The sequence below is a fragment of the Corylus avellana genome, chromosome ca1 (genome assembly GCF_901000735.1).
Source record: "Corylus avellana chromosome ca1, CavTom2PMs-1.0".
Classification (NCBI taxonomy): domain Eukaryota; kingdom Viridiplantae; phylum Streptophyta; class Magnoliopsida; order Fagales; family Betulaceae; genus Corylus; species Corylus avellana.
The window spans coordinates 14,385,809-14,412,583 of record NC_081541.1 but is presented as its reverse complement, the minus strand read 5'-3'; the positions used below and the strand labels follow the sequence as shown (position 1 = coordinate 14,412,583).

At 36.2% G+C, this 26,775-nt stretch overlaps 2 protein-coding genes across 3 annotated transcripts; one reads left to right on the top strand and one right to left on the bottom strand.

The window, feature by feature from the left end:
- Positions 1 to 5,282: 5,282 nt before the first annotated feature.
- Positions 5,283 to 13,829, top strand: LOC132181011 (ISWI chromatin-remodeling complex ATPase CHR11). Of its 2 annotated transcripts, none has more exons than XM_059594058.1 (25): positions 5,283 to 5,618; positions 6,149 to 6,280; positions 6,362 to 6,468; positions 7,112 to 7,224; positions 7,851 to 7,948; positions 8,120 to 8,299; positions 8,384 to 8,605; positions 9,119 to 9,253; positions 9,399 to 9,681; positions 9,773 to 9,846; positions 10,010 to 10,230; positions 10,345 to 10,432; positions 10,521 to 10,614; positions 10,743 to 10,931; positions 11,016 to 11,047; positions 11,167 to 11,243; positions 11,335 to 11,424; positions 11,520 to 11,589; positions 11,709 to 11,763; positions 11,850 to 11,908; positions 11,983 to 12,148; positions 12,563 to 12,741; positions 12,829 to 13,044; positions 13,179 to 13,268; positions 13,374 to 13,829. In XM_059594058.1, exons 1-25 carry the CDS (start codon positions 5,403 to 5,405, stop codon positions 13,389 to 13,391), a joined length of 3,204 nt encoding a protein of 1,067 aa, XP_059450041.1. In that variant the 5' UTR covers positions 5,283 to 5,402; the 3' UTR covers positions 13,392 to 13,829. The 2 variants fall into 2 exon arrangements, with proteins under 2 accessions (XP_059450041.1, XP_059450035.1); XM_059594052.1 differs by having other exon boundaries at positions 13,179 to 13,277.
- Positions 13,830 to 14,469: 640 nt separating this feature from the next.
- On the bottom strand, positions 14,470 to 23,301 carry LOC132178129 (serine/threonine-protein kinase PBL27). Its single transcript, XM_059590583.1, has 5 exons — positions 22,846 to 23,301; positions 21,716 to 21,915; positions 21,194 to 21,383; positions 15,753 to 16,144; positions 14,470 to 15,610 (listed from the first exon to the last, which is right to left on the bottom strand). Exons 1-5 carry the CDS (start codon positions 22,973 to 22,975, stop codon positions 14,984 to 14,986), a joined length of 1,539 nt encoding a protein of 512 aa, XP_059446566.1. The 5' UTR covers positions 22,976 to 23,301; the 3' UTR covers positions 14,470 to 14,983.
- Positions 23,302 to 26,775: the final 3,474 nt, after the last annotated feature.

Here is a 26,775-nt window from a genome sequence, read left to right as displayed (position 1 = left end):
AAAGGTGGATTTATCTTTTTGTTTTCTATTTCTTCATTTAGTTTTTAGTTTTGTATTACTAAGGGACTAGCAATAAATAAGTTTCGGGGTGTGTTAAGTGCCAAAATATTCATATTTTAGCCCTTAACTTATATTTGTTAATTCCTTAGTTTTGTTAGTTTATGTCATTTTAGTTCTTTTATGTGTTTTCTATGTTTTTGTAGGCTTTTGGAAGAAAAGAAAGCAATTTTGGAAGTTTCGGGCTTAAAGAGCAATTTTAGGAAAAGCTGGAGGCTCTGGTAGTGCGATCGATCCTAGTGGAGCTGCAATCAAGCGCATTACAAGCAAGGACCAGATGAGCGCAAGGCGTGCGCTCCTGCGCACAAGAAGCAACCTCGATCGCACCTACGATCGAGCGCCCAGCACAAACAATTGATCGCAGTCTTGCGATCGATCGCACACAAGATGTGATCGAGCGCACCCGTGCGTGAGGAGCAATCTAGCAGCAACCTTTTTATGGAAAGTGTTTATTTTAAGGTTTTGAAGCCTTGTGCGAACTAGGGCTCAAACCCTACGTTTTTTAGGGTTTCTAGAGTATCCCTAAGGCCTGTAAATAAATCCTTAAACCTTTAGAATAGAGAGACAATTTCCAAGGAGAAGAATTGGAGTTCTTCAAGTTCAAGTTTCAGGTTTATTCTTTTCCTTTCTATTTTATTTTATGAAGATGTTTAACATCAAACTCATGTGTAACTAAATTTCTTAGTAGGGCTAGATTGAAGCCCTAATTATGTTTATTTAATAGTTCAATATTGGCGCCTTTGTGATGATCATGTTGTGATATTTAACTTGATTAATTCCTGTTTTCATGAATTCCTCATATGTGTTTGTCTGATCAACATATACATGTGGTATGGACTAGTTAATTAAACCAATTTGGATGACCGAGTCCTGGGTTTAATAAGAGTAACAAAAGAAATCCACACCGGGTTCTTAGGTTAATCAACATGGAAAACCGGGAGTATACACCCATGCCCTAGGTTCCATGTGTTTGTCGATTTCCATAGATTAATACTTTCTTAAAGAACAACTTAGTATACACCCATGCTAAATCCTTTAAGAAATAAAAGAGTTAGAGTATACACTCATGCCTAACTCGTTACTTAGGGAAATCTATAGCTTAAGGAGTATACACCCATGCCCTTAGGTTGACAAACATTAGGTATGCATAATATAATCAAAGCATTGGCATATTGTTATATTATATAAGCATGATTAGTGGTGGATATCAAAGCCCTACATTTTTATTATTATCAACTCAAAATCAATCTTTGTTTTGTTTTACTTACGGAATTTATTTTAAGCAAGATTTAGCAATCCTCGTGGAAATGATCTCGTACTTGCACCATATACTACAATATTGATCTTATGCACTTGCGAGTAAAACGTACAATTATTTTCTTATTAATTTAGGTAGATATTTGCACAACAAAAACCAGTTAGGACCGTCTGGATATCAGCTATGATGTGCCCATATGCACTCCAGTTCTGGTTTCACATGCAAGGGAACACAGCTACCCATGGAACTTACCTAATCCTACATTATGATATATTCTTTTTGTAGCACACATATGGAAAATTTTGTGAAACAGAAAAGCCACTATTTTGTAGAGCCTTTTCCTTCAAAATGTATATGATGTTTGTCACTTGGTGTACAAAAAGTAGACATTATTACCTAACCTTACGTTATGATATATTCTTTTTGTTGTACAAATATGAAATTTTTTGTGAAATGGAGAAGCCACGATTTTGCAAAGCCTTTTCCTTCAAAATGTATAGGATGTTTGTCAATTGGTGTACAAAAAGTAGACGTTATTACCTAACCCTATGTTTTGATACATTCTTTTTGTAGTACAGATATCAAAAATTTTGTGAAATGGAGACGCCACTATTTTACAAAGCATTTTCCTTCAAAATGTATAGGATGTTTGTCACTTGGTGTACAAAAAGTAGACATTATTACCTAATCTTACGTTTTGATGTGTTATTTTTGTAGCACAGATGTGAGAGAAGAGAGATATGTAGAAAATTAGAGCAGTTTTTTGAAACAACTTTGCAAAATTTTGAAATATGAACTTTATGTGAACCTAGAAGGATGTACTCAATAGACAATAGTGGTATTGAGATGCTCACTTTTGTCAATTTTGATGATTGGATGCTCTTAACTTAGGTTTATGGCTCTAGGCTGGCTTGTAATTGAAATTATAAATTAGTGCCTTTCTTTGATGATGGTTGCTAGTGATAGTGAGCAAGTGGCTTAATACCTTTGTTTTCGTTGATAATATTGATACCATGGTGATACTTCTAAGACTTTTGTGACCAACAATGGCCATATTAGTGATAGTTTACAATAAACTTAAATATCCAAGTGAATCTCCTCACTTGTTGGGGTAATTACTTCTTGGGAAAATTACATTTTACCTCCCCAAAGTTGACAGCGTTTTTCAATTCGAACACCAAAGTTTCAATTTTTGCAATTCACCCCCCAAAGTTCCAAATTTTTGCAATTTAACCCATTGTATCCAAAACTTCCCATATTGCCCCTAATTTTTATTTTTTTATTTTTTTTATAAAAAAAAAAAAAAAAGAAAAAAAAAAGGTGCCCATTTGGCCATTTTTGCACCTCCCAATTTTTTTTTTTTTCTTATAAAAAATAAAAAAAATAAAAATAAAAATAAAAATCAGGGGCAATATGGGAATTTTGGGATAATATTGGTCGAATTGAAAAAAATTGGAACTTTGTGGGGGTGGATTGCAAAATTTGAAACTTTGATGTTCGAATTGAAAAACGCTGTTAACTTTTGGGAGGTAAATTGTAATTTTCCCTTACTTCTTAAAAAATTAGCATGTTCTATAAGAACATAGCCCGCATCACTATGCCTTTAGTGCACAATGCATATATATATATATAACAATATTGTGGATTTTGTCAAAAAATTAGCAACATGCAAATATGGAAACCAATACAAGGCAACTTTTTAACAACACATTGTTAATTGAAATAGAAATCTACAAGTATCGAAGGGCTTAGAGATATACAACACCAAGTCAACAACAAACACACTTATTAAGACATTATTATTATTATCATTTTTTTGTTTTCTATTCAATGTTGGGGAAAGGGAAAAGGAAATGACAAGAAAATAAAACACAAAGGTGACAAAGTTTTCATAAGAATTATCGGGAATGGGTCAAATAAATGACATGGCCCATCAAACAAACTTAAATCGCCAAAAGATGCCGTAATAATAGGCAAATTTCGTAAACAGAACAAAACCTGAAAAAGGTTTGCCGCACGACCTTAGTAGTCGGTTGAGGAAACCAAACAAGACTATTAGTGGTCAAAAGAAAGAGGGAAAACTATGTCAAAAGAAAAAAAGCCATCAAAACAAATTAGCAAGAAAAAGAAAAAAAAAAAAGGAATAGAAAATTACAAAGAAATTTAAAATGACAGTAAATTAAATCCCAAAATAGTAGATCCGGCGGATGGTATGGTGGAGGAAGGTAGTGGGGACACGGTGAAGGATCGGCATGTGTAAACTACTCGCCAGAGCATGAAAACCACACGTCGACAGTGGGAGCCAAGAGGCTAAGAAGCACCACATGAGATTGGAGACAGCGGTGGGAGGCGTGGGGGTTGTCAAACGCAATGTGGGGCTTCCCCCGCGTTGGCGAGCGTTGGGCATGCGCTTGCAAGTAAGATCTACTCGCCGGCTCATGTAGTTCACGCGCTAGCGCGTGTTGGCCGAATGGCTATATGGATGACGGCGAATTGGCACGGAAGGGCCCAAGATCATGGTAGGATGGAGCGTCTGGGGGTGGAGCATCTTGAAGTTCATAGATCTGATTTTGAAAAACATCAATCCAAAAACTTCAAGGAGAGTGCGAAACCAAGGCTAAGGATGGTGGATCGAGGTTGGAACCGGCTATCTGCAGTGGGGGAGATTCCGACAAAGTTGCTGGATTGGGAGAGCCCACCATAGGCAATGGATAGGGTTCCGAAGAGATGGATAGATCCTCCGAAGAGGGGAGAAGGGGTGGGGGAAGGATGAAGTGGGGAGAGGAGGGGAAAGGTGGGGGAGGAGGGGGCCTCTTCCCCTGGCTACTAGAGACTCAAAGAGGGGGGTAGGGTTTTCTTTGAGGAAAGAGAACGAAGTGTTTTAGGAGAGGTATTATTAAGACATTATTTACTTCAACAAGACCAAACCTATGATTGGTTTACCAAACCATAAAACATTATTTCAAATAGGCATTCGCTTAAATGACAGTCTTGAAATTTTAAAGCTTAGCTCCACTTGACTCTATTACAACCATAATTCTAAAGATAATAAAAATAAAAAAATAATTCTCATGGAAGAGTTTAAACACCTCACATAGAGTAATGCTCGGAAAATTTTTTTAATTCAAATTTCATTCCAATAGAAAAGTTTTCCTAAGCAATAAGTGAAAGTGGAACTTTCTGGGGACCTTGCAAATTGCTTGATAGTTTAGTTTAAGGGAGTATGTATATTTTTTTTCTTATAATTTTGTATTTTTATATTTTTACTATAAGAGCCACTATTAATAGACAAGGGGTCATGACTCCTAATTTTTAATTTTTATTTGGGCCCTTTACTTTGATATGGGCACATGTCATTATTATTAATGCCGGTGTGATGGATTGACATTTTTATCAAAATGTAAACAAAAGTCTGGAATTAAGATCATTTGGAGATGATTTGAAATAAAGAATATTCAATTAGTTATAGTAGAAGAATATTTATATTCATAAGAAATGAAAAGACAAAAATACTATTCAAGTATAACTAAGAGGATGGAAGGTTTGAGAGTAAGGAATTATTTGTTATTTTTGCTTTTCACGAAGAGTTTCAAATTTTAAGCCTATATATATATATATATATATATATATATATATATTAAGTAACTATTTGCAAATCGATAAAATGTAAGGAGCTGATTTTGCATTTATTAAAAATAAAAAAGGTAAAAACGTACTCGGATCAAAGGTTTACCACGAACCAAAGCCCACCGAGCACGGTCAAGAGGTGCGCGCAGTTGCGCACCCTAGGGTTCGGGCCCGTGCTCGTAACTCCCGAGCCATGCGGGCGGGAAATCACATTTCCCTAATGTTGGCGGGAAAAACCCCAAATTGTTTCCCAACCCCCACCAACAACGCATTCGAACCGCACACATCACACTCTCCCAATCAAATGGGTATAAATACCCGTAAGGCCGTAACCTTCCACTCGCTCTCATTTTAATTTCGAAGTGGGCTTCGAAATTAAAAGACGGTCTATCTCTCTCTCACACACTCGCACAAATACACTCACGCGCACGCAAACCCTCGATCCGAGAGAAACCGAACCATGGCGAAGCCCTCCAAGCGACAGGCGTCGTCCGATGAGGCCCTATCCAACAGCTCCAATTCGTCGTCGTCGGAGGAGCAGGTCATCGAGCAGATCGAAGACGAGGAGGACGAGGAGGAGCTCGAGGCCGTGGCTCGCTCAGCCGGTTCCGACGAAGACGACGACAACTCGCCCGCCTCCCAGGACGCTGCCGCCGATGGCGACGAGGAGGACGAGGTAAATCTACGATCATGTCCTCGAGGAAGCGCGTGCATGTGGTAGCTTTCCTTTTGTTGGATCTGCTGGTGTGGTTGTCTCTGTTCGCTAGGGTTTCTTGTGGGATTTGTTGTGCTAGGGTTTGGTTGGTCTAGGGCTTGGTTAAGTATGCCTCCTGTTTGGTTCCCGAGAAAGGACGAGGAAAATGAAAATAGATTAGGGTTGATTTTATAGTTTCATTTTGCGTTTGGCATATTGAATACTTGGACTAAGCAAAATTGAAGTTTAATGTTAACTTGAGCTTAGTGTTGTCGCATTGGGCCCAACTCCCAAATGATGAAAAATGGAAGGTTTCAACGATTAGTTGACCTCTTGGCTATTCGATTGTTTGATGCTCGCTTTATATCACGCTTGAGTAGCTCACTATGGTTGCTACGTGACAATTTCGAACTTGCTCGGGTTTTTGTTCTCAATTGGTAAATTTCAGTGTCGTAAAGCATTCCATGTGTAAAAATTTACCTTACCCTATGTGCTTTTGGCACCACTTGCAGGATGGAAATAATGTGTCCAATGCCGAAATAAGCAAGCGAGAAAGGGCCAGACTCAAAGAAATGCAGAAAATGAAGAGAGAAAAGATTCAGGAAATACTGGACGTCCAAAATGCTGCAATTGAAGCTGATATGGTGTGTGCATCATATAGAGGATTTGTATTGCTTTGTGTCATTTATTCTCCATTGGTTTGTTGATTTTTATTTTAATTGCAGAACAATAGGGGGCAGGGGCGCTTGAAGTATCTCCTGCAGCAAACTGAGTTGTTTGCGCACTTTGCCAAAGGTGATCATTCTGCATCTTTAAAGAAGACAAAGGGAAGGTATAACTCATCCTCTCTTTAGAAAACATCATAAATGTTGCTTTGATCCAATGTTCCCAGGGACTCTTTTTCTACTCTCTCACTTGGTTGATTCTAAGTTTGTGGTACAATCTCTCATGTCCAAGAATAAGTTCTGTTTGCCGTATCTTCTCATGTTTTGACATGTTTTTAGCTCTTCTTGCTGCCTATACAGCCCTTTTAGATGATTTGGTTGAATTTTGATTTTGTAAATGTAAGAACTTTTCATAAGCATGGCCAGTTGAGGATATAAGCCTCAAATTTGGGTTAGTGAAACTAGTTTTATGGAAGTTTGACTAGAATAAAATGACAGCTAGTTTTGGTTGGATAATTTTCTTTCACGAAAGTGTCGTTTCTCTTTCAAATTATATTTAAATAAAATGTTTTTAATCCCAACACATTATTGTCTCTATGCTAGTGCTTTCTTTCAGTTTACAACAAAATGTGACTTAAACATTTGGGAGTTGCCCTTTCAAATACGCGCTTATATTTGTGTAATGCCTTTGTGTGTTATTTAGGTACAAAACAACTAGGTAGAGACATTAAATTTGGTTAGAGTCTGCTTTGTTATACATTAAAGTTTGAACCTTCCTTTAATGATAGCCTTTTTCATTTTATAATGTAGGGGTCGCCATGCATCAAAAATAACTGAAGAGGAAGAAGATGAAGAATGTCTTAAGGAGGAAGAGGATGGTTTGTCTGGGACAGGAACCACACGGCTTCTTAGTCAACCCTCTTGTATGTGCTCTCTGTCTATTGGTGTCTGTTTATCTATATGCTTCAATGATCCTTGTTAGGATTGTCTTCAATTGTTGTGATTATGCACTGTGTTTATTGCATATTTTGGGAAATATTGTCACAGGTGTGTGATTCAACTGCTTTTGATGTAAAATGTTTTTCCCCCTCTTTTTCCTAATCCATTGCTTCACCAAAATTTCTGATTTTGGTACATTGTTTTCTTTTGTTCTTGTCCAATGCTTTCATTTCTATGAGTACCATAGTTAGATTATATGTAGCTGTTAGTGGCTGGAAGTTTGATTGTCAAGTCTTATGTTTTTTTGTTTTGTTTAATTTTCTGCTCAATGGAACTTGATGCCTCACCAGCTCAAGGTGACAAAATTGATTTTTTTCTTTCTCTTTTCTTTTTTTTGTTGCTGAAAAATAATGTCTCCGCATTCTTTCTCCTACTCATTGGCTTTTATCAGCCATGTCCTAATTTGAGATTTTTTTTTTTTTCTGGATTTGTTTTTGGATTCTTCGACTGTCAAAAGGATGTCTCCTGTTCATGATAATATTTTCAGTTCCAATGCAGTTCAAATTTGGAGTGCTGATTTTTCTTTATCTATTTTTGTTTTTTTCTTCAGGTATTCAGGGGAAGATGAGGGACTACCAACTTGCTGGGTTAAACTGGCTTATACGACTATATGAGAATGGTATAAACGGAATCCTTGCAGATGAAATGGTATGCATTTTAGAATTGACGCATTTTACTCGACTGCATCATTGGATAATGTACTTTGAAGCTGTGTTGTGTCAAAATTATAATTTTATAATTACCTTCTCATGTATAAGTAACCAAGGATGGCTTGGTTGCGCTATAACATAGTGATAAGTTGTTGGTTTTGCCATCCAGGGGCTTGGTAAAACATTGCAAACCATCTCTTTATTGGGCTATTTGCATGAGTTCAGAGGAATTACTGGCCCTCATATGGTAGTTGCTCCAAAATCTACCCTTGGAAACTGGATGAATGAAATCCGACGTTTCTGCCCAACTTTGCGTGCTGTAAAGTTTCTTGGAAATCCTGATGAAAGGGTGAGTAATTTCTGCTCTCTTGAATGAGTGAACTTAGCAGATTATCTTTTTCCTTAATAATTTCTCATTTTCTTATTTGTGCAGAGGCATATACGAGACAATTTACTGGTTGCTGGCAAGTTTGATGTCTGTGTCACAAGTTTTGAAATGGCAATTAAAGAGAAGACCAGCTTACGTCGCTTTAGCTGGCGCTATATTATCATTGATGAAGCCCATCGAATTAAGAATGAGAATTCGCTCCTTTCAAAAACAATGAGGCTTTATAATACCAATTATCGCCTTCTCATCACTGGTACACCACTTCAGGTATGAATTGTAATTTTCATTGGTGTGGTTTCTTGCCTATGTGCCATTTTATAAAATGTGGATCTGTGTGCACTAAACTTGTTGGTTGTTGTTGAAAATAAAAAGGTTGTTGGTAGTAATGCAGACTTCATACAATTGGTCATTGATCACTTTATAAATATATACAATATATTCAACCGAAATTATGCTAAAGGTTGACATTACATTTGAGTACATAATTTACAGCTGTCTTTTGTCAGGATTATCTTTTGCAGTCATCTCTAGATCTAGATGCTTATTGATCTTTAAGATGGTTTAATCATTGTCATTTGTATCTTTGTGTTGATCTTTGTCCTACTTCATACATGCATGAACTGGGTCCTGGAAGGGCCATATAGATTTTATATCCTGAATTTTAGTTGCTTTCAATACATGTTGGGAGTTTTCTGTTTCATTCTGGGACATTATATTTTGTTATCTTATGGGTCACTAATTTCTTTAATCTAAATGTAATGGTGTTTTCTCATTGTGCAGAACAATCTCCATGAACTTTGGTCCCTTCTCAATTTTCTTCTGCCAGAGATATTTAGTTCTGCAGAAACTTTTGACGAGTGGTTCCAAATTTCTGGTGAAAATGATCAGCAGGAAGTTGTCCAACAGCTTCATAAGGTAGGTCGAAGAACCTTTCGATGGGAGCAATAATGTGTTCTATCTTATGCTCCCCCTCCCTCTCTCTCTCTCTCTCTCTCTCGCTTTGAAACGTACTGTATCTTTTAAGCTGACAGAATAGCCTATTCTTTTTAACATTTAAAAGGTACTCCGTCCTTTTCTCCTCCGAAGGTTGAAGTCAGATGTTGAAAAAGGGTTACCTCCAAAGAAGGAAACAATTCTTAAAGTGGGCATGTCACAGATGCAGAAACACTTTTACAGGGCTTTACTGCAGAAAGATCTTGAAGTTGTTAATGCTGGTGGAGAACGGAAGCGTCTTTTGAATATAGCAATGCAGCTGCGTAAATGCTGTAACCATCCATATCTTTTTCAAGGTGCTGAACCTGGTCCTCCTTATACCACAGGAGATCATCTTATTACAAATGCTGGTATGCTCTAAATTCAACACGATATTGAGTTTATAGGGTGGTTACCAATTGACATGATCAACCCTAATCCACAGGCAATTTTGATTTTCAGGTAAAATGGTTCTATTGGATAAGTTGCTTCCAAAACTAAAAGAACGTGACTCTAGGGTCCTGATATTTTCACAGGTCAGTTTTGAAATTACTATTACTTGTTATATGGTTGGTTTTTGTTGCAGCAGTTTCCTGATTGGTAATAAATGCTTGTGCATGCAAATGTTATATGTGATGCCATTTATTATTTTTATTTTTGTCTCTGATTCTGTGGTTGGTATTGGTTTTTATAATTCAGATGACAAGGCTGCTGGACATTCTTGAAGATTATTTAATGTTTCGTGGATACCTATATTGTCGGATTGATGGGAATACTGGTGGAGAAGATCGTGATGCTTCCATTGATGCTTTTAATAAACCAGGGAGTGAGAAATTTGTTTTCTTACTATCAACTAGAGCTGGAGGCCTTGGCATTAATCTTGCTACGGCAGATGTTGTCATTCTTTATGACAGTGACTGGTGAGCATCTTTTTATATTCTTGTTGGAATTGCTGTTATGGTGTTGGCGTGTTTATGTGTGTTTCTTTTCTTTAACTTATTTGCCGGTTTTGGTGATGCTTGGGTTTTTCTTAGGAATCCACAAGTTGATTTGCAAGCACAGGACCGTGCTCACAGGATTGGTCAAAAGAAAGAAGTTCAAGTTTTCCGGTTCTGCACGGAGGTCTGGATTTCTATATTTCTTTGTCATATTTGAAGCTAAGCTATAACTTTTATACACAATTTCTCATTGTAAATGACTTATGGAACAGTATACTATTGAGGAAAAAGTGATTGAGAGGGCTTATAAAAAGCTTGCACTTGATGCTTTGGTGATTCAGCAAGGACGATTAGCAGAGCAGAAGAGTAAGCAGTTTCACTATTAGAAGATTTTTCTCATAAAAGTATATATATATATATATTTTTTTAAAAAAAAAAGATAAAAGTCTGCACCAATAATATATACTGGTACTTCTTTTTATTTTTTCATGCAGCTGTTAATAAAGATGAGCTACTTCAGATGGTGAGGTTTGGTGCTGAAATGGTTTTCAGTTCCAAGGATAGTACAATTACAGATGAGGACATTGACAGAATTATTGCAAAAGGAGAAGAGGCTACTGCTGAGCTTGATGCCAAGATGAAGAAATTTACAGAAGATGCAATCAAATTTAAAATGGATGACAGTACGTAGATTTTTAGCAAGGGTTCTTGCCCATAAATAAACAATTTTAAAATATAAATGCTAATATTGATGTGGTTTTCTGCAGCTGCTGAATTGTATGATTTTGCTGACGAGAAGGTAAAGGCAATTCTTTTATGTTTTGTTTTCCAACCAGTATAGGCCATTCATTTGTACTTTGCTCAATATTGCTTTAAGGCTAGCAACCTAACGCTATCTCATGGTTTTTTGTGGTGAAGGATGAGAACAAGGTTGACTTCAAGAAACTTGTTAGCGATAACTGGATTGAACCACCCAAGAGAGAGCGGAAGCGGAAGTAATAGCATTTTTTCATTTTATAATCTAAATGATGCATTTATGTTTTTCCATCATTATATGAAGCGTGATTTTCTTTTTGTCCTCTCTAGTTACTCTGAATCTGAATACTTTAAGCAAACAATGCGCCAAGGTGGTCCAGCAAAACCGAGAGAGCCTCGAATTCCTCGGATGCCTCAATTGTAAGCACCTCCTGAAACTTGTTGCATCAGAAACTGGGGTTGGGTTCTCACCTGTAATGAATATCTGTTTATTTATTATTTTCTTCTGCTGACAGACATGATTTCCAGTTCTTTAACACACAAAGGCTAAGTGAGCTGTATGAAAAGGAAGTACGTTATCTGATGGTGGGTATTGTTGAGCTCCTGCAAATATGCTTTCTGCTTTGGTCGAAACCTAGTCATACAAATTTGGTTGGAAGTTTAGTCTTATATATAATTCATTTATTATTTGTCTATACTTTCAGCAAACACATCAAAAGAATCAGTTGAAAGACACAATAGATGTGGATGAACCTGAAGGTATTTGAGTATCTTCGACGTGAATTGCATCCCTTTCCTGACATTCTTTTATTAAATCCATCTCTAACTAAGTATTGAACATTTAGAGGTGGGAGATCCATTAACTGCTGAAGAGCTGGAAGAGAAGGAGCGGCTATTAGAAGAGGTAAGTTCATATGTTGTGGAAAAGGTATATATATTGGATTACTTTCTCTAAACTTGACTATTAGTGGATTTCAGGGGTTTTCTTCATGGAGTAGAAGAGATTTTAATACTTTCATTAGGGCTTGTGAGAAGTATGGCCGAAATGACATCAAAAGTATTGCTTCTGAGATGGAAGGGAAAACAGAGGAGGAAGTTGAAAGATATGCAAAAGTTTTTAAAGAAAGATACAAAGAGTTAAACGGTGAGTAATATCCAATGTTACACCATTGTTACTTTAGTGAAAATAGATTCTAATGCGAAGCTAATATGAGCTTCTGTTATTGATTCCTACATTGACAAAAAAAAAAAAAAAAAAATACTAATGTCAGCGGACTTAAACATCAGCCTTTTGGGCCTGGGTTCACATTATATTTTTTGTTGGCTCCAGGCCCCTAGTACATCTCATGTTTATTTTTTGCAAATGATATGTGAACGGTTGGAAAAACTTTTGTTGATTGGTTTAGCTGGATTTAACCTTCAGTTATCAAGGAAAGATCAACTGCATTAGTGTCTGGTTTGAGTGCAGAACCATTTGGTTGGTTCAGCTTCTGGAGTTAGTTTTCATAAGAAAATTTGTAGCGTATCTAATAAGTGATTCTAAATATGATTCTTCCAGATTATGATAGGATCGTTAAGAATATCGAAAGAGGGGAAGCTAGAATTTCTCGTAAAGATGAGATCATGAAAGCTATTGGGAAGAAGTTGGACCGGTACAAGAATCCATGGCTGGAACTCAAGATTCAGTATGGTCAGAACAAAGGGAAGCTGTACAATGAAGAATGTGATCGTTTCATGGTGTGTGTCTTTCACTAATGAGAAGTTTGGTGTGTATGTGAAATATCCAAATACCCAAGTAATTCTTGGTTGCTACACAATTTGCAGATATGCATGGTTCACAAACTCGGGTATGGGAACTGGGATGAGTTGAAGGCAGCATTTCGTACTTCACCCTTGTTTCGTTTTGATTGGTTTGTAAAGTCTCGCACAACTCAAGAACTTGCGAGGAGGTGTGATACCCTAATTCGGTTGGTGGAGAAGGAAAACCAAGAGTACGACGAGAGGGAGAGACAAGCCAGGAAAGAGAAGAAGCTTGCCAAGGTTCGGTTTGATACTTACTTTTGAAAACACCACCATGCATTCTTCGATTCTGTCTGTCACTCATCGACTTCACCCACCTCACTGATGCATCCTTATTGCTACATCTTGTACTGATTTGACTATGCATATTTCAGAGCATGACACCATCAAAGCGTGCTCTGGCTCGGCAGACCGAGAGCCCCATTTCTCTAAAGAAGCGGAAGCAATTAACCATGGATGACTATGTGAGTACGGTATGTTGCTGCCCTCACTTTATTGCTTAGTTTGTAATGATGATGGTGGTTACTGGCTACAGATTTACTGATGAGAAGTATATTGTCTTGGTGCAGGGAAAGCGGAGGAAATGATACTGAAAGTTTAAAATTACGAAACTTTTTTTCCGTTTTCATTTTGGTGTAGTAGTAGTAGTATGGCAAGGAGTGGCCCTAGTTTGCAAACTAGAGTTCGTTATATATCCCCTTATTTTTGAGATCAGGGTTCCACAGAATCCATTACTTCATCAATGGATTTGGTAGCGTATTAGAGTAAGGAATTAGTTTTTGGGAATTTGTATAAAAATGAATATAGGAGTTATCTCCTAAATTACTCTGATATTTTGTTCATTGTAGTTAGAATATATTGTATTAACCGGATTAAGGCAGTGGTACCCATGGCCTAGTCTTATTTCCCTCATTAAAGACGGTGTACAATGTTGGTATTTTGCTATTTTATCTGTTGGGATTTGGGCCTAAATGCCGCCACATACCTGATGATTATTATTATTATTATTATTATTTTTTTTGTTCTGTTTGATCTTTTGATTTATGGTCAAAATGTGCTAATCTGCTTGATTAGGTAAGTGGGTGATATTTAAATAGGGGTGAAAATAATGAATTCGTTAATGATGAGCATGTCTAGGACACTAACCGTGTGAAGGAAATGTTGAAAATCCATACTAGACCTTGTGCCCTTCCTAACTGTTTAGAGCTATCCATCCCCAACCCCTACCCCTACCCCGACTGATTGGAAGTTGGGCATTTTGTGTTGTGAATTGTGAGGGGTGGTTCCACTGAAGACGAGTTGATGCGCTTGTGTAAGTTTTGTTACGTATGATGATGATCACTTGGCCGAATTTTGAATAGAATAATGATCGACGGAGTTTTTCCATCTTTTTCAGCTACTTGCTTGGCCTCGTCCCTCGATGTTGCGTGACTGCTTTACTCCATTCTTTCTCCTGGCTTCATTCTCGGATATATATATCTATAATACATGTGATTCTACGAGGCCGATGGCTGTGAAAGAAGTTGCACCAACTGTTAATTCACGCCATATCGGAAGTTACACTAATTCAATTCCATAAAAATAGTTTCACTAATTTCAATCCCATTTATTTACACGTGCACACACACACAGACACAGAGCTACTACAATGCGAACAATATGATATGATCAAACCTTTTTGTATAAACCGAAAACATAACTCAGAAATTCATATACGAGACTGTATGAAAGTACAAGATGTAGACACCCACACCAAACCCACTGAGTTTCCCCACGTACAGACAAATATATGAGGGGGCAAAAATTAGACATCTTCACAGCTCTCTGTAACATAAACTTCTGAAATTCCTAAATACATAGATGAACATGTGGCAGACCACATTCTAAAGAGGGATATTACCTGTAAATGCCCCCAAATTACAGAGTAACCCTCCCCTCATCCCTTTTTAACCGTGATTCCCATTACCACATAATTGATGCATTCAGTTTCTGTACTCAACAAGAAGAATGATATAAAACAAACAACAGTCGAGGTTGGATACAAGCGCCCTATTTTCCTGGCTGGACCACTCAAGCCAAGACAGTAAAAGGATGCTTCATCTTGCACATTCTCTCCTCTTTCTTTATACAACTTTTCTTCCCTACAACACTCTTGTAAAATGTTACGCGTTTACTGCCTTTACTCATTTGTAGCATCGAAACTACCCATCACATTTGCCCGCTTCTTCTCCCTCCAATTCTCACCCCATACTTTTGCTTCTGCCACGGCTCGCTCTCTATCTAAATCACGATTCCTAGGGGTTTCCCTTGCTCTCCCGGTACTGACAGGGCTATCCCTCTGAGATTCATGTCGCTCTAACTCATCCGCACCCAATTTTCTCCCAGAACCACCACCTGTTTCAATCCTGGCTAACGCTGCACCACTACTCGATTCCCTTGCATCTCTCTTTCTGAAATCAGGTGAATTTTTATAAGCAGAAGGGGAACCACTCCACCCACCTCGTCCAGGCTGGTCTGGGCTATCCAGCCCATCTCCCAAACTTCTTCGTTCATCCCTGCTCCTAGGAGTGGATGGACCAACTCTGTTATTTTGAGAAGCAGCTGAATTTGGGTCATAGGTTTGGGAGGCTAAATATGTGAGAGCCGTCACAACATCACCTATTAGAGGCCTAGTAGCAGCTTGTTCCTGCAAACACATGGCTGCAACTGCAAGCGCTTGGTAAAGTCCTCGCATTGGATAACGGCCTTGCAGTAGTGGATCAGCCATTTTGGGAAATTTCCTACGATCCTTGAATAGTGGCCGTGCCTACAAAAACCACATACCAGATCATGTTAACTTATTTCTTCATAAGAAAAGTAAAGAGACAAATTGCTTAGTGTCGATCCAAAAAATTATTCATCAATGTAATCTAAAGAATTCTCCATGTTGACAGGAACAAAAAACTTACCCATGCAACAAGATTATGCTCTCCAGGAGCTCGGGTATTATCAATTGCCTTGCGCCCTGTTATAAGTTCAAGAAAGACAACTCCAAAACTGTAGACATCGGATTTCAAAGTAAGTTGTCCTGTCATAGCATATTCAGGAGCACAATAACCATATGTCCCCATGACACGCGTGGACACATGAGTCTTATCACCAACAGGACCCAGTTTTGCAAGCCCAAAATCTGATAGCTTAGGATGATAGACCTCATCAAGAAGGATGTTGGATGATTTTAAGTCTCTGTATATCACAGGAGGATTAGCTTTATCATGCAAATATTCCAACCCCTTGGCTGCACCTGCTGCGATCTTCATCCTCGTATTCCAGTCAAGTGGCTTCTTGTCCTGTGGAAGATCTGAAAACAAATTGGAAAAAAAGAGTAATCAGATATGATATTTTGAATTTAAGCCTTCCATATCAGTATTCAAGGAAAATGGAAGTGAAAATTAGTTGCTGAATACAGCTCTAATGAAACTCTAAACATTTCAGCATGTTCAACTATCTGTAAAAAGTGGTCCAACAATTACATAGATTAATGGGACTTAAATAGACAAGAATAAAATAACATTCAGCATTGGTGACACAAGCTACACCAATAATTGAATCTCAAATATTTGACTGTTATTAGTGGAACAAAGTCATTACAACTCAGTCTCGAGGTATTCAGAATATGTCAAGTAAATGCTAATTCCCCCACCCCCACCCCACCCCCTTTCTCTCTCCCCTAGGAATTGTTCGATTAAATTTCATGTCTTAAGTTTTGAAGCAAAGACACGAGTGGATATGTAATTGTCTCCTTTCAATTTTTTTCATTTGTCCCCTCACCAGGAAATACACTTTCCCATCAGCTGATCCTGCAAATCACCAAATAAGAGTAACCCAATTCTTGTTATTATATATATTTTTTTTGGATGACGAGGAACCATTTCAAGGCAAGACCACTTCGTGTATCCACCCTTGTCGGGTAACTTCGGACACGTGTAAAGCGCCTTCTCCACACGAATCAAATAATACTTTGGCTTCGCCGGCCAGCCAGCCCCCAAAAAATTGTTTGCACCCAAGGGAATTCAAACCTTAAACCCGGTGAAATGTACCAAGACCAAGACCCTTACCACTTGAGCCAACCCCTTGAGGTCAAGTGACCCAATTCATCAATGAATTGTTTCATTTGTGAGGTTGTGTTAGTATTTGTACGCATTCATGTGTGCTAAATAGCAAGTTATTGACCTTCACAAAGCCTCTCCTTTGCTCCAGAATTGATCTAAAATCTATAAAGGAGTCATAATCTTATACATGACAAAGACCAGCAGTTATCAGATTATCAGGTGGAGAGTTCCAAAGTACTAAATATATTATTGAATGAGGATTTTTGACAAGTTTTTCTTTCCCTTTTTTTTTTTGTATATTAGCGTCTTAGTAGTTAGAGGGTGTGCTTAAAGCCAGAACCCCCACCATATAGCTCAAATTTCCACAGACGAACAAAAATTAACTCCAAGCTTTTTTAAATAAAAAAAATGAAAAAATGTAAAAGCAACTATATTATCCCCTTTTTTATTTTATGGGGCAAGGTGTTGACATGAAGTCTTCTGTCTTAAAGCTCCAACTACAACCATTTATAATTGAATCCTTGGCAACCAAGTCCTTTTCTGGGTTTTTTTCTCCTAGCTCTTGTCCTTCTGACACCTTCAATGTAAATCAAATCTCTTTTCACTGTGAACCCCTGATATCTTCCTTACATGGTAGCACCTTAGAACTTCTCACAAATGCTTTCATTTCTAATTCTACCTTTCCCTTTCTCTAGATTTTCACTCATTCAGTTTATTATCTTGTTTTGGCTACACTATTTCTGGACGATTACTCACTATCCAAGATCCCATACCATAACAAATAACTGGCAATATAGCCCTGAAATCCAAGTCAAAATATCTCCTCTTTCATTTTGATGATGTGATGGTTGGGTTAACAGTCTCCAAGCAAACTGGGACGGATGACTGATATAAATATGAGGTACTGTTTTTTTTTTTAAAAGGAAAAAAATAATAATAATAATTAAGATATCATTAAAAGCGTAAAATGCCCCATGTATACAGGAAATATACTTTTATATTATAGTAGCTGAATACGATGAGTGTTTGGGAACCTAGCCCCACGACAAACTAGTCAAAGAATGCATAAAGGGAAAAAAAAAAAAAAAAAAAAAAAAAAAAGTAATCAAGATATCATTAAAAGCGTAAGATGCCCCATGTACACAGAAAATACAGAAGAGATATTATATTGTCTTTTATATTACAGTAGCTGAATACAATGAGTGGTTGGGAACCTCGCCCCACGACAAACTAGTCAAAGAATGCACAAAGGAAGTCCTGTAGCTTCATATTAAATTTACTGGTCTGGTTTTAAATAGAAGAATCCAAAGTCAGGTGTTTAAAACACAAGCACTTGGAAAAGAAGTTCCAAAGACCAGGTTACAAATCAGATATTGAGTAACACCCAAAACAGATGGAAGATACTACCTTCTCTTGGAGAACTAATTAAGTTAGTTTACAGAGGAATAAATGAATAGATAAATATTCCATATTTTCCAAAATGGAAAATAGAAGAGTTTTCCTTGAGGGAAGGACAGCAAATATGCAACAGAAGCGCAAGTTTTGTTCAGCTTCTTCTCAAACAATACGTGCAAAGAGGCCATAACAACATCATTTGAGTGAAATAAGAGCCTTAGTAACAGCAGCCAAGTTGAAGCAGTTGTTACAAACAGGAGAATTATGTTCTTTATGAAAATATGCAGCTGAATCCAAGTAACTGTTATAAAGAAGAAAATATATGCTATGCATCAGGATATGTTCCATAACAACCACAAGACAGAATCCAGCTGGTCTATAAAATGTAAACAAGAAGAAAACTAGATGCAGCCGAAACCAAGCATCTACAAGTTCAATGATCCCATACAAGAGCTTTCCACTTGCAGGCTCAGAATATCTAACCAAATTTTTGTGTGGCATCCCCTTCAACTTGACATTATCAGCACCGCCTTACTAAGATTACCTAGTTGATCACTTTTACAAGATCAACCAGGTTAAGCCGCTTTAGCACCTATGATAAATGATATCAACAACAATCTTGAACCTAATATTATTATTTCTATCTGAGTGCTACACCAGTTCTGGTCATTCACATTGATATGAACCACAACTTAAGGTTCTTTTAGAAAAACCTTCTGCTTTGCTTCTTGCTTATACTTCTAGTTGATTGCTTTAGCATCAATTACCAAGTTAACCTAAACGTAATGGGAAACAAATACAGTGCAAAATCTACAACCTCAAAGTTGAAATAATACAAATAACTATATTTGAGGGAAAAGAATAGTCTACAACATACGGAACCATCTGAAGTTATCATGTAAGCTTCTTCTTGCTTTGGAGATTCAACTACAATTACTACTAGTCAGTCAGAGCTACCTGCTACCGTACTGCTTGTGGCAGCCAAATTTGATTATTATCACCACTGCACCAAAATCAACTACTGCAGCTGCTGTTAATAGTAAGCTAGTACTACCATTGCTATGCCGGATTCAACTACTGCTGCTGCTACAACTACAGTACAGGTAAGAATAAATCTACTGATTATGCTAACAAATTCAACTAACAATCTTTCTATCAGTGCTTCTACAATGACTACCAAATTTGATTATTATCACCACTGCACCAAAATCAACTACTGCAGCTGCTGTTAATGGTAAGCTAGTACTACCATTGCTATGCCGGATTCAACTACTGCTGCTGCTACAACTACAGTACAGGTAAGAATAAATCTACTGATTATGCTAACAAATTCAACTAACAATCTTTCTATCAGTGCTTCTACAATGACTACCAAATTATACATACCCCAAAGGGTTGGCTCAAGTAGTAAAGGTTTTGGTCTTGGTGGCATTTCCATCAGGTCTGAGGTTCGAATCTCCTTGAGTGTAAACAATTTCTTGGGACCAACCTGCCGGCTAAGCCGGAGTATTGCCCAATCCGTGTGGCATAGGTCCGAAGTTTACCCAACAATGGTGGATACACAAAGTAGCCCTACCTTGGAGGGGTTCCTCGTCATAAAAAAAATGATAACCAAATTATACTAGACCAAGGCCAATATAAGTCAAAATCAACTACTAGTGCCACTATTAGGTCTATAGCCATATGGCAATTTCACCTACTATAATTTTTCAATCAGAATATTCCAATGCCTCAACAACTCTTATCATTCCAAATTCAACCTTATTTCCTTTCATGGCCTTTGAAATATTCTTCAGAGAAAAAACTTCTGCATTTAAAGCAATTGCCACTTTTGTTATTCAATCAAAGAATTTCTCAAAGAGACTCTCTTAGTGTTCTCTCCAGTAAGACAACGGTGCTCAGCACTCATATTTTTTTAATTAATTTATGTTTTTGATCCATTGCAGGCCCATGGGCCTGTGGTCTACAGAAGGGGGAGGTAGCCCTCTCCCATCTTTGAAATCTCCTAGGAATTCCCTTTTTTGGCTGTTCTGACTCAATCTACTGTTCCCAAGAACAATAGATTTATGCATCACAATGCATCCCCAAAAAGTTGACACCTATTAATACCATAAGCCATTGTCTGGGGAACGATTTAAGTCAAACATTTTAAAAATGGTTAAGGTAGATAACTTCAATAACTTTAATCATGAACGATTTGGTGATCTAACATCTAGCTTAGTGGACACTAAAAAATATATAAATAACAGTCAAACTTATAATTCAGTTAAACCAACCTTTATCAACATTCCTATCTTCTATTGAAGCATAAATGACAAGCAATCCACTAAAAGACCGCCAATTCTGTTAATTACTAAAGTACTGTCCATCCTACAACTGACATAACAATTGATTTCACTGGTAAAGATAAAGCTCATGAGCTGCTAAGATAAAGCAGCCCATGAATAATTACTCTGTTAATTGTTGACATAACAATTAATTTCTAATAAATTAATAGCTTACACTAAAACCTGCCTCAATGAATAATTCATTTGAAAAGTTACCACCTCTTTGCACTTTCAAGCCATCCATTTAACATACGAAATACAGGCACACAACCTACATATATGGAGCAAATACTTCAAAATAACAAAAATACTAAGGTTTCCACTTCTAATTCTTGTACATGCTGAGTTTCAACCAAACCACTAATGAATATTTGTTCTACTCTACTTAACAGTCTTCCTATGACTAGAACCTCTAAAGATAATAGCAGGACTATACGATCAGTTTGGGAAAAATAACATGCTACACCCAAGTATAAGCTAAAACAAGTAGGTGTATAAAACAACCCGCTATTAACTGAATTATGTTCAAAAGGTTCCGCAAGTTATATTATGGCCATAAAAAGAATGCAATCTAACCATGCAAATGATCCTCCAATGATCCCAATGGCATAAACTCATAGACAAGGAGGCGTTGGTCTCCGTCGGCGCAATAACCAATCAAGTTGACAAGGTTTGGGTGGTGCAAGAGGCTAAGCATGAGAACCTCCACTAAAAATTCTCGATTTCCTTGAAGGCCATTCCTATCGAGCTGTTTCACAGCAACTACCTGCAAAAGTAAATTAATAACAGGAGATTATCAAAGAAAATACGAGACAGGATTATCAAAGATGATATGAGACAGGATTGAGCAAATTAGCTGTTAAGGAATGAATTTGGTTTACTGGAGGCAAGAATAAGTGATTAACGCTCTTTGACAGTATTATACCGCAGATGACACCTAAAAGGGCAAAATATAGAACAATGTAGAAGTCTCTACGTCAAATAAGATCCAGCATCTAACATATAGGGTATGTTATTATTATAGGCCATGCATTGAACATGTAACATGTTTATAGATGTGGTATAACGGCATCAACTTTTAAATTGATAAAAAATTACCTGTCCTGTGCTCTCCAACCGACCTTTATAAACATGTCCAAACCCTCCTTCGCCTAGTAAACATTCTGGCCTAAAGTTTTTTGTTGCTGTCGCAAGTTCTCGAAATGTAAATGTTTGTGCAGCAATATGTGCTGTTGGTCCATCTTTCGGAATGGCAGGTTCCTTTTTAGGATCTGAACCACCCCGCGATTTTGATTTGTCTATAGAATAAGTGAATTAGATACATACAGTACGTAGGAAGAATTGATGAGAAAACCAAATTTAAGCTAGAAACAGAAATTAAAGATACATCGATGACATGTTGGTAAGATTGTGCAACATAGTTTAAGAAAACGAAGGGCATGAATTCATGAAAACAATATCTGGAGGGACCTATATGTTTCTACATTGCAGTTTAATTGCAAATACCTCAGGAAACTATTAATATCACTCATGGATGCAAAATCACATAGCATAACACCCTATTGTTGGATATTCTATTCAACCTGAGTAATCCATGCTTGTACAGTGTCAAAGAAAAGTGGTTGTAACCGTGGTGTTCTAAATAAATTTGTCAACTTGCAGCTTAACATTCCATTTAATATTGCATTGATGCATTGGTCGCAGAATCAAAAACATTTCAGTCAAAGCTTTTCAATTTTTCAATTTTTTGCAGGACATTTAAAAAATTCAAGTCAAGAAGCAGTTACTAGCTTCAGTATCTGTCATACATTTGACAATTATGAATCAGCAGAAACTGATAAAACAGAAAGCGAAATGTTTGGAACTCTCAGAACTGAGACCAGATCTCCAAACGTGTTCTTGATACTACTCCATAAATATAAAATTCAAAAAATAAATACAACAGGCAAATCCTCTGACCAGCAATTCATCATTTAACTGTAATAGTGAAACCATAAGAACACCAAATTTAGCAGGCCAGCAAAACCAGACTTAACAGCCACAGATGCATCAGATCAAAGTGACAAAGCATTCTAGGAACAACCCATCATCAAAACATTCAAACAAAACCCAAAAAACAAAAAATTCAACACAATCAAAGCATACCAGTAATCAAACAAACCAAAAAAAAAAATTAAAAAACCAGAAACAATTACTCCCCCAAAAAAAAATTCAAGGCCAAAATTTACCCGAACTAACTCTGATCACATGGTGAGACTGAGCAGCTGAGCCTTCTTTAACTGAATCCTTCTTGGCCACTTCCTTCACACCACTTCCCTCCTTGTTGGATGATCCACAACAAGGAAAACACCCACCCATATCAAATCCAAACAAATCAAATCCACACCCACAACCCCTACAAAGGATACCTCATATAACACAGAAAAACACACTCAAAACTCTTTGCCTATCACTCTTCATCTTTCTCACACCGAAAACCCATCTCAGAAATTCAACCAGATCACTCTCTCTCTCTCTCACTGTCTCACTATCTCACTCTCTCTCTCTCTCTCTCTCGAATTTTCAGGGGCCATCAAAAGGAAAGATCGACACCAACATGTCCGAAAGCAGATCAACAAATCGAAGAAACTGATGTGGTGGAAGAGAAGGTAAAGAAAGAGCGAAAAATAAGGAAAAGTGTATAATTAAATATATAAATTCGTTTAATGAAATAAAAGAGAGAGAAAGAGTCCTGGGCAGTTGAGGGTTAAAAGTGAAATTAATATATAATTATTTGGTAATTACGATTTAGGAGGTAAATTGTATTACGTAATATCATCGAATAATAGCAAGATGCCATCAACACTTTTTGTCACTTTTAACTCTTTACCCCTCGGAATGAGGAGAAATTACGGTCGGAGAGTGGTAAAAATCATCATCGCGGTCGGAATGTGGATCCCACTTAAGGGATGTGTGCTCCCACTCTTCTGATTGACATCCTTAACACATGTTTAAAACTAGTATAAGGAAGATGGGGGCGATAATCTTGTGTGGTCGGGACCGTTTTGCTTTCTATGGTATCTGGTTTGAATGTCGTAAAAAACAATTACAATACAGTTTTTTTTTTTTTTGAATAAAATTAAATCTAAACCATTTTTTAATATTTAGGGTTAAATATTTTTTTTTGTCCTATGTGTTTAACAACTTTGTTTTTGTCTCCTTCGATTTCATTTTATATCACAGTTGGTACATCAGTTATGAATAAAGATGGAGTTCGTCTAACTTTCGTCCAAAATTTGACGAAAATTCACGTAAGTTCTCTTAAAAACTCTACACGTCTCCATATACTTAATTAAAAAAAAATTAAATTAAAATTATTAAAAACATTAAAAAATTAAATTAAATTAAATTTTAAAAAAAAAAATTAAGGAAAAGGGGTATTCGAATTTAGCTTAAATATTAGGATTAAATTCATTTAAGCTAAATTTGATCAATTAAGTGTGACGAAATGGTGCTTGATTGAATTTTGGGAAACTCGAGGGGCTTGATCTAGAAAAGAGTCTTTTAGGATTCTTAAAATCTTAATTATTATTAAAAATAATTTAATGATTTAGATTTTATTCTTAATATTCAATTACGAGATAAATGAATTAGAGAAGAATTTTAAAATATAAGCTGAGGATCATCTAAAAGAAGTAAATACACTGTATCATTTAATTTAAATACATGGATGATGATTTTAAGAAATCTAGAGGAATTTTTTTTTTTTTTTTTTTTTTTTTTGTAGGGGTGAAAAAATTAAATATAGAGGTCTTGAATGCACTTTTAGGTTCTGTATTGGGTTTTTTCAGGGAATTTGTTAACACTTCTAATTCAAACCAGGATTTTGATGCTTTAAAGCAATTAGATTTCGCCCGCAATAAAATGCTCATAATTTTTATTATCATATAATATATAATGTGACTGTTTATAATTGGTAAAATAATTAAGCAAAAAAAATAAATAACTTGTTATCAATCATATATTCATAATCATTTTACTAATTACAAACTGTGGCCCCAACTTTTAAAAAAAAAAATTATAACACCCCCAATATTTTCTTGGACGTGGATTCACTGAAATTTTTTAGGAAATTATAGTTTCTCAAATTTCAGATCTAAGCCGTCTATTTTCCATCTAAGAGTCATTATTCTATCACGTATCACACTACTAATAAAATAATAAATATTTATTATTTTATTATTTTATTAGTAGTGAGACACATGACAGAACAATAACCATTGGATGAAAAATAGACGGCTTAAATCTGAAATTTCAGAAACTAAAATTCCCTTAGAATTTTAGTAGATCCTGATCCTATTTTCTTAAAGAAAGATGCATCCATGCACTTAGATAGGCACCAAAGCATGTTAATTACTACAAATGCTAATTTTCATATTAATAAATGTTGGGAGTCAAGAAGGGAACCACCCTTTAGGTTTTTTAAGAAGTCCTCAATTTTTTATTTTTTATTTTAAATGTTTTTTTATGAGTTGACCCCTTAAAAGTACTTTTTACCCTCATGTTTAAATTTTTTTTTTTTTTACCTCTCTTCACTTAAAACTTTAGTTGTGTCCTTACCATTAAATGGGAATGAGAATGTTAGATATTTTCTTGGTATTCTTCTAGTGGATATTATTTAAAAAATAATAAAAAAGAAAATTACCCTTATTTTTTGACAAAAAAAAAACATGAGAAGAATACCAAGAAAACACTTAGTATTTCTCGGGAGTGAAGTATATATTCTCGTTTCTCATGTTGAGATGGGTTAATGTTAAAAGTATGATTCCATGGGCACCATCTGCGGTTGAGAGCCCCTGTGGAGAAACAGATGGCACCCCAAAGCATGTGGGTGTGTTGGGTAATAAAGAAGAAAATTGTGATAGGGCACAGGGTTGGGTCACCTAACGTCAGTTTGGACCCTTTTTCTTAATTATACAATTTGCCCTACTTCTTCATCACTTTTTATTACCCCCCATACTATACCACCTAGCTGCCCTCCATATCTTCCACTAATTATTGAATGAATCCTAGCTAGCTAGCTAGCTCCCTCCCTTTATGCCTCTACTCTCCCCCATACCTTTACTACCCGGTTGCTATAGGTATTTGTTTGACCGGCATTATTGAAAGTTGATGTATTTAACAGTATATATGGAGTTAATGTAAATTCTTTTTTTTTTTTAATGTGAAATCATATACAATGTTAAATGCATCAAATACCATCTATTTCATTTGAAATTAAGATGATTTTATTCCGGTATAAGCACCCTCTTTAATCGGTGTGGGTTGGAATTTCCATTATTTGAACAAAGTTAGTATAAGAAAGAGGAACCAAAAAAAAAAAAGCTTAATTTAGGACCCTTGAACTGCTACACATTTTTTATAAGACTCCCCCAAATTTAAAAAACTCTCAATTTGATGCAATTGACTCACATCAGTCAATTTTTTCCTTTAAGCCATAACGAAAACCACTAAAAAGACTAAATTACCCTTCAATTTTTTAAAAATTTTATTTTGAAATTAAAGATAAATTTGAAATTTTATAAAATGCCAGAGGTATAAAGGTCATTTTAACACTTTTAACGTTCAGAAATTGACGAAGGGGATACATTTCATCAAATTGAAAGTTTATGAGGGTGAAATTATTAAAATTTAAAAGGGTTTTCTAAAAACGAGTAATAATTCAGGGGTTTTAAGTGAAGTTTAAAAAAAAAAAAAAAAAAAAAAAAAAAAAAAACTCATTGTTCTTGAAGCTAATTAGTATTATTACAAACTAATAGAACCAATTGCACTTGGATTTGGGAGGATTAAAGAGAAAACACTTTTGTTATGAGGTGATATTGATATATAAGTAAAATGATATTATAATATTAAAAGTGTTTTATATTTTAAAAATGAAAAACAAAAGATACAATAAAAACTTTAACAAAGAGAGAGCCCGAAAAATTTCTGCTTTTTCGGAGTGTGTTTGATCATTATGTCTGAATCTGATTATACAACACTCGTTTACACGCTTCTGGTCTTCCACACATGGATGGTAAAATAAATTGCTGAGAAAAAGAACAAGAAAAAGAAACTTCTCACATGATTCATGTGGCACAAAAGCTGAAGACGATAAGGTCAATGGAGTGTTTGGATCA

Coding starts and splice junctions, on each gene's coding strand:
- LOC132181011 (XM_059594052.1), top strand. CDS start 5,403: ATGGCGAAGCCCTCCAAGCGACAGGCGTCGTCCGATGAGGCCCTATCC. Junction 10,231..10,344: donor ATTCTTTATGACAGTGACTG/GTGAGCATCTTT, acceptor GGTTTTTCTTAG/GAATCCACAAGTTGATTTGC. Junction 12,742..12,828: donor AAGAATGTGATCGTTTCATG/GTGTGTGTCTTT, acceptor CACAATTTGCAG/ATATGCATGGTTCACAAACT.
- LOC132178129 (XM_059590583.1), bottom strand. CDS start 22,975: ATGGGTGGGTGTTTTCCTTGTTGTGGATCATCCAACAAGGAGGGAAGT. Junction 21,916..22,845: donor TGTGATCAGAGTTAGTTCGG/GTAAATTTTGGC, acceptor CTTATTCTATAG/ACAAATCAAAATCGCGGGGT. Junction 15,611..15,752: donor AGCATAATCTTGTTGCATGG/GTAAGTTTTTTG, acceptor TGGTTTTTGTAG/GCACGGCCACTATTCAAGGA.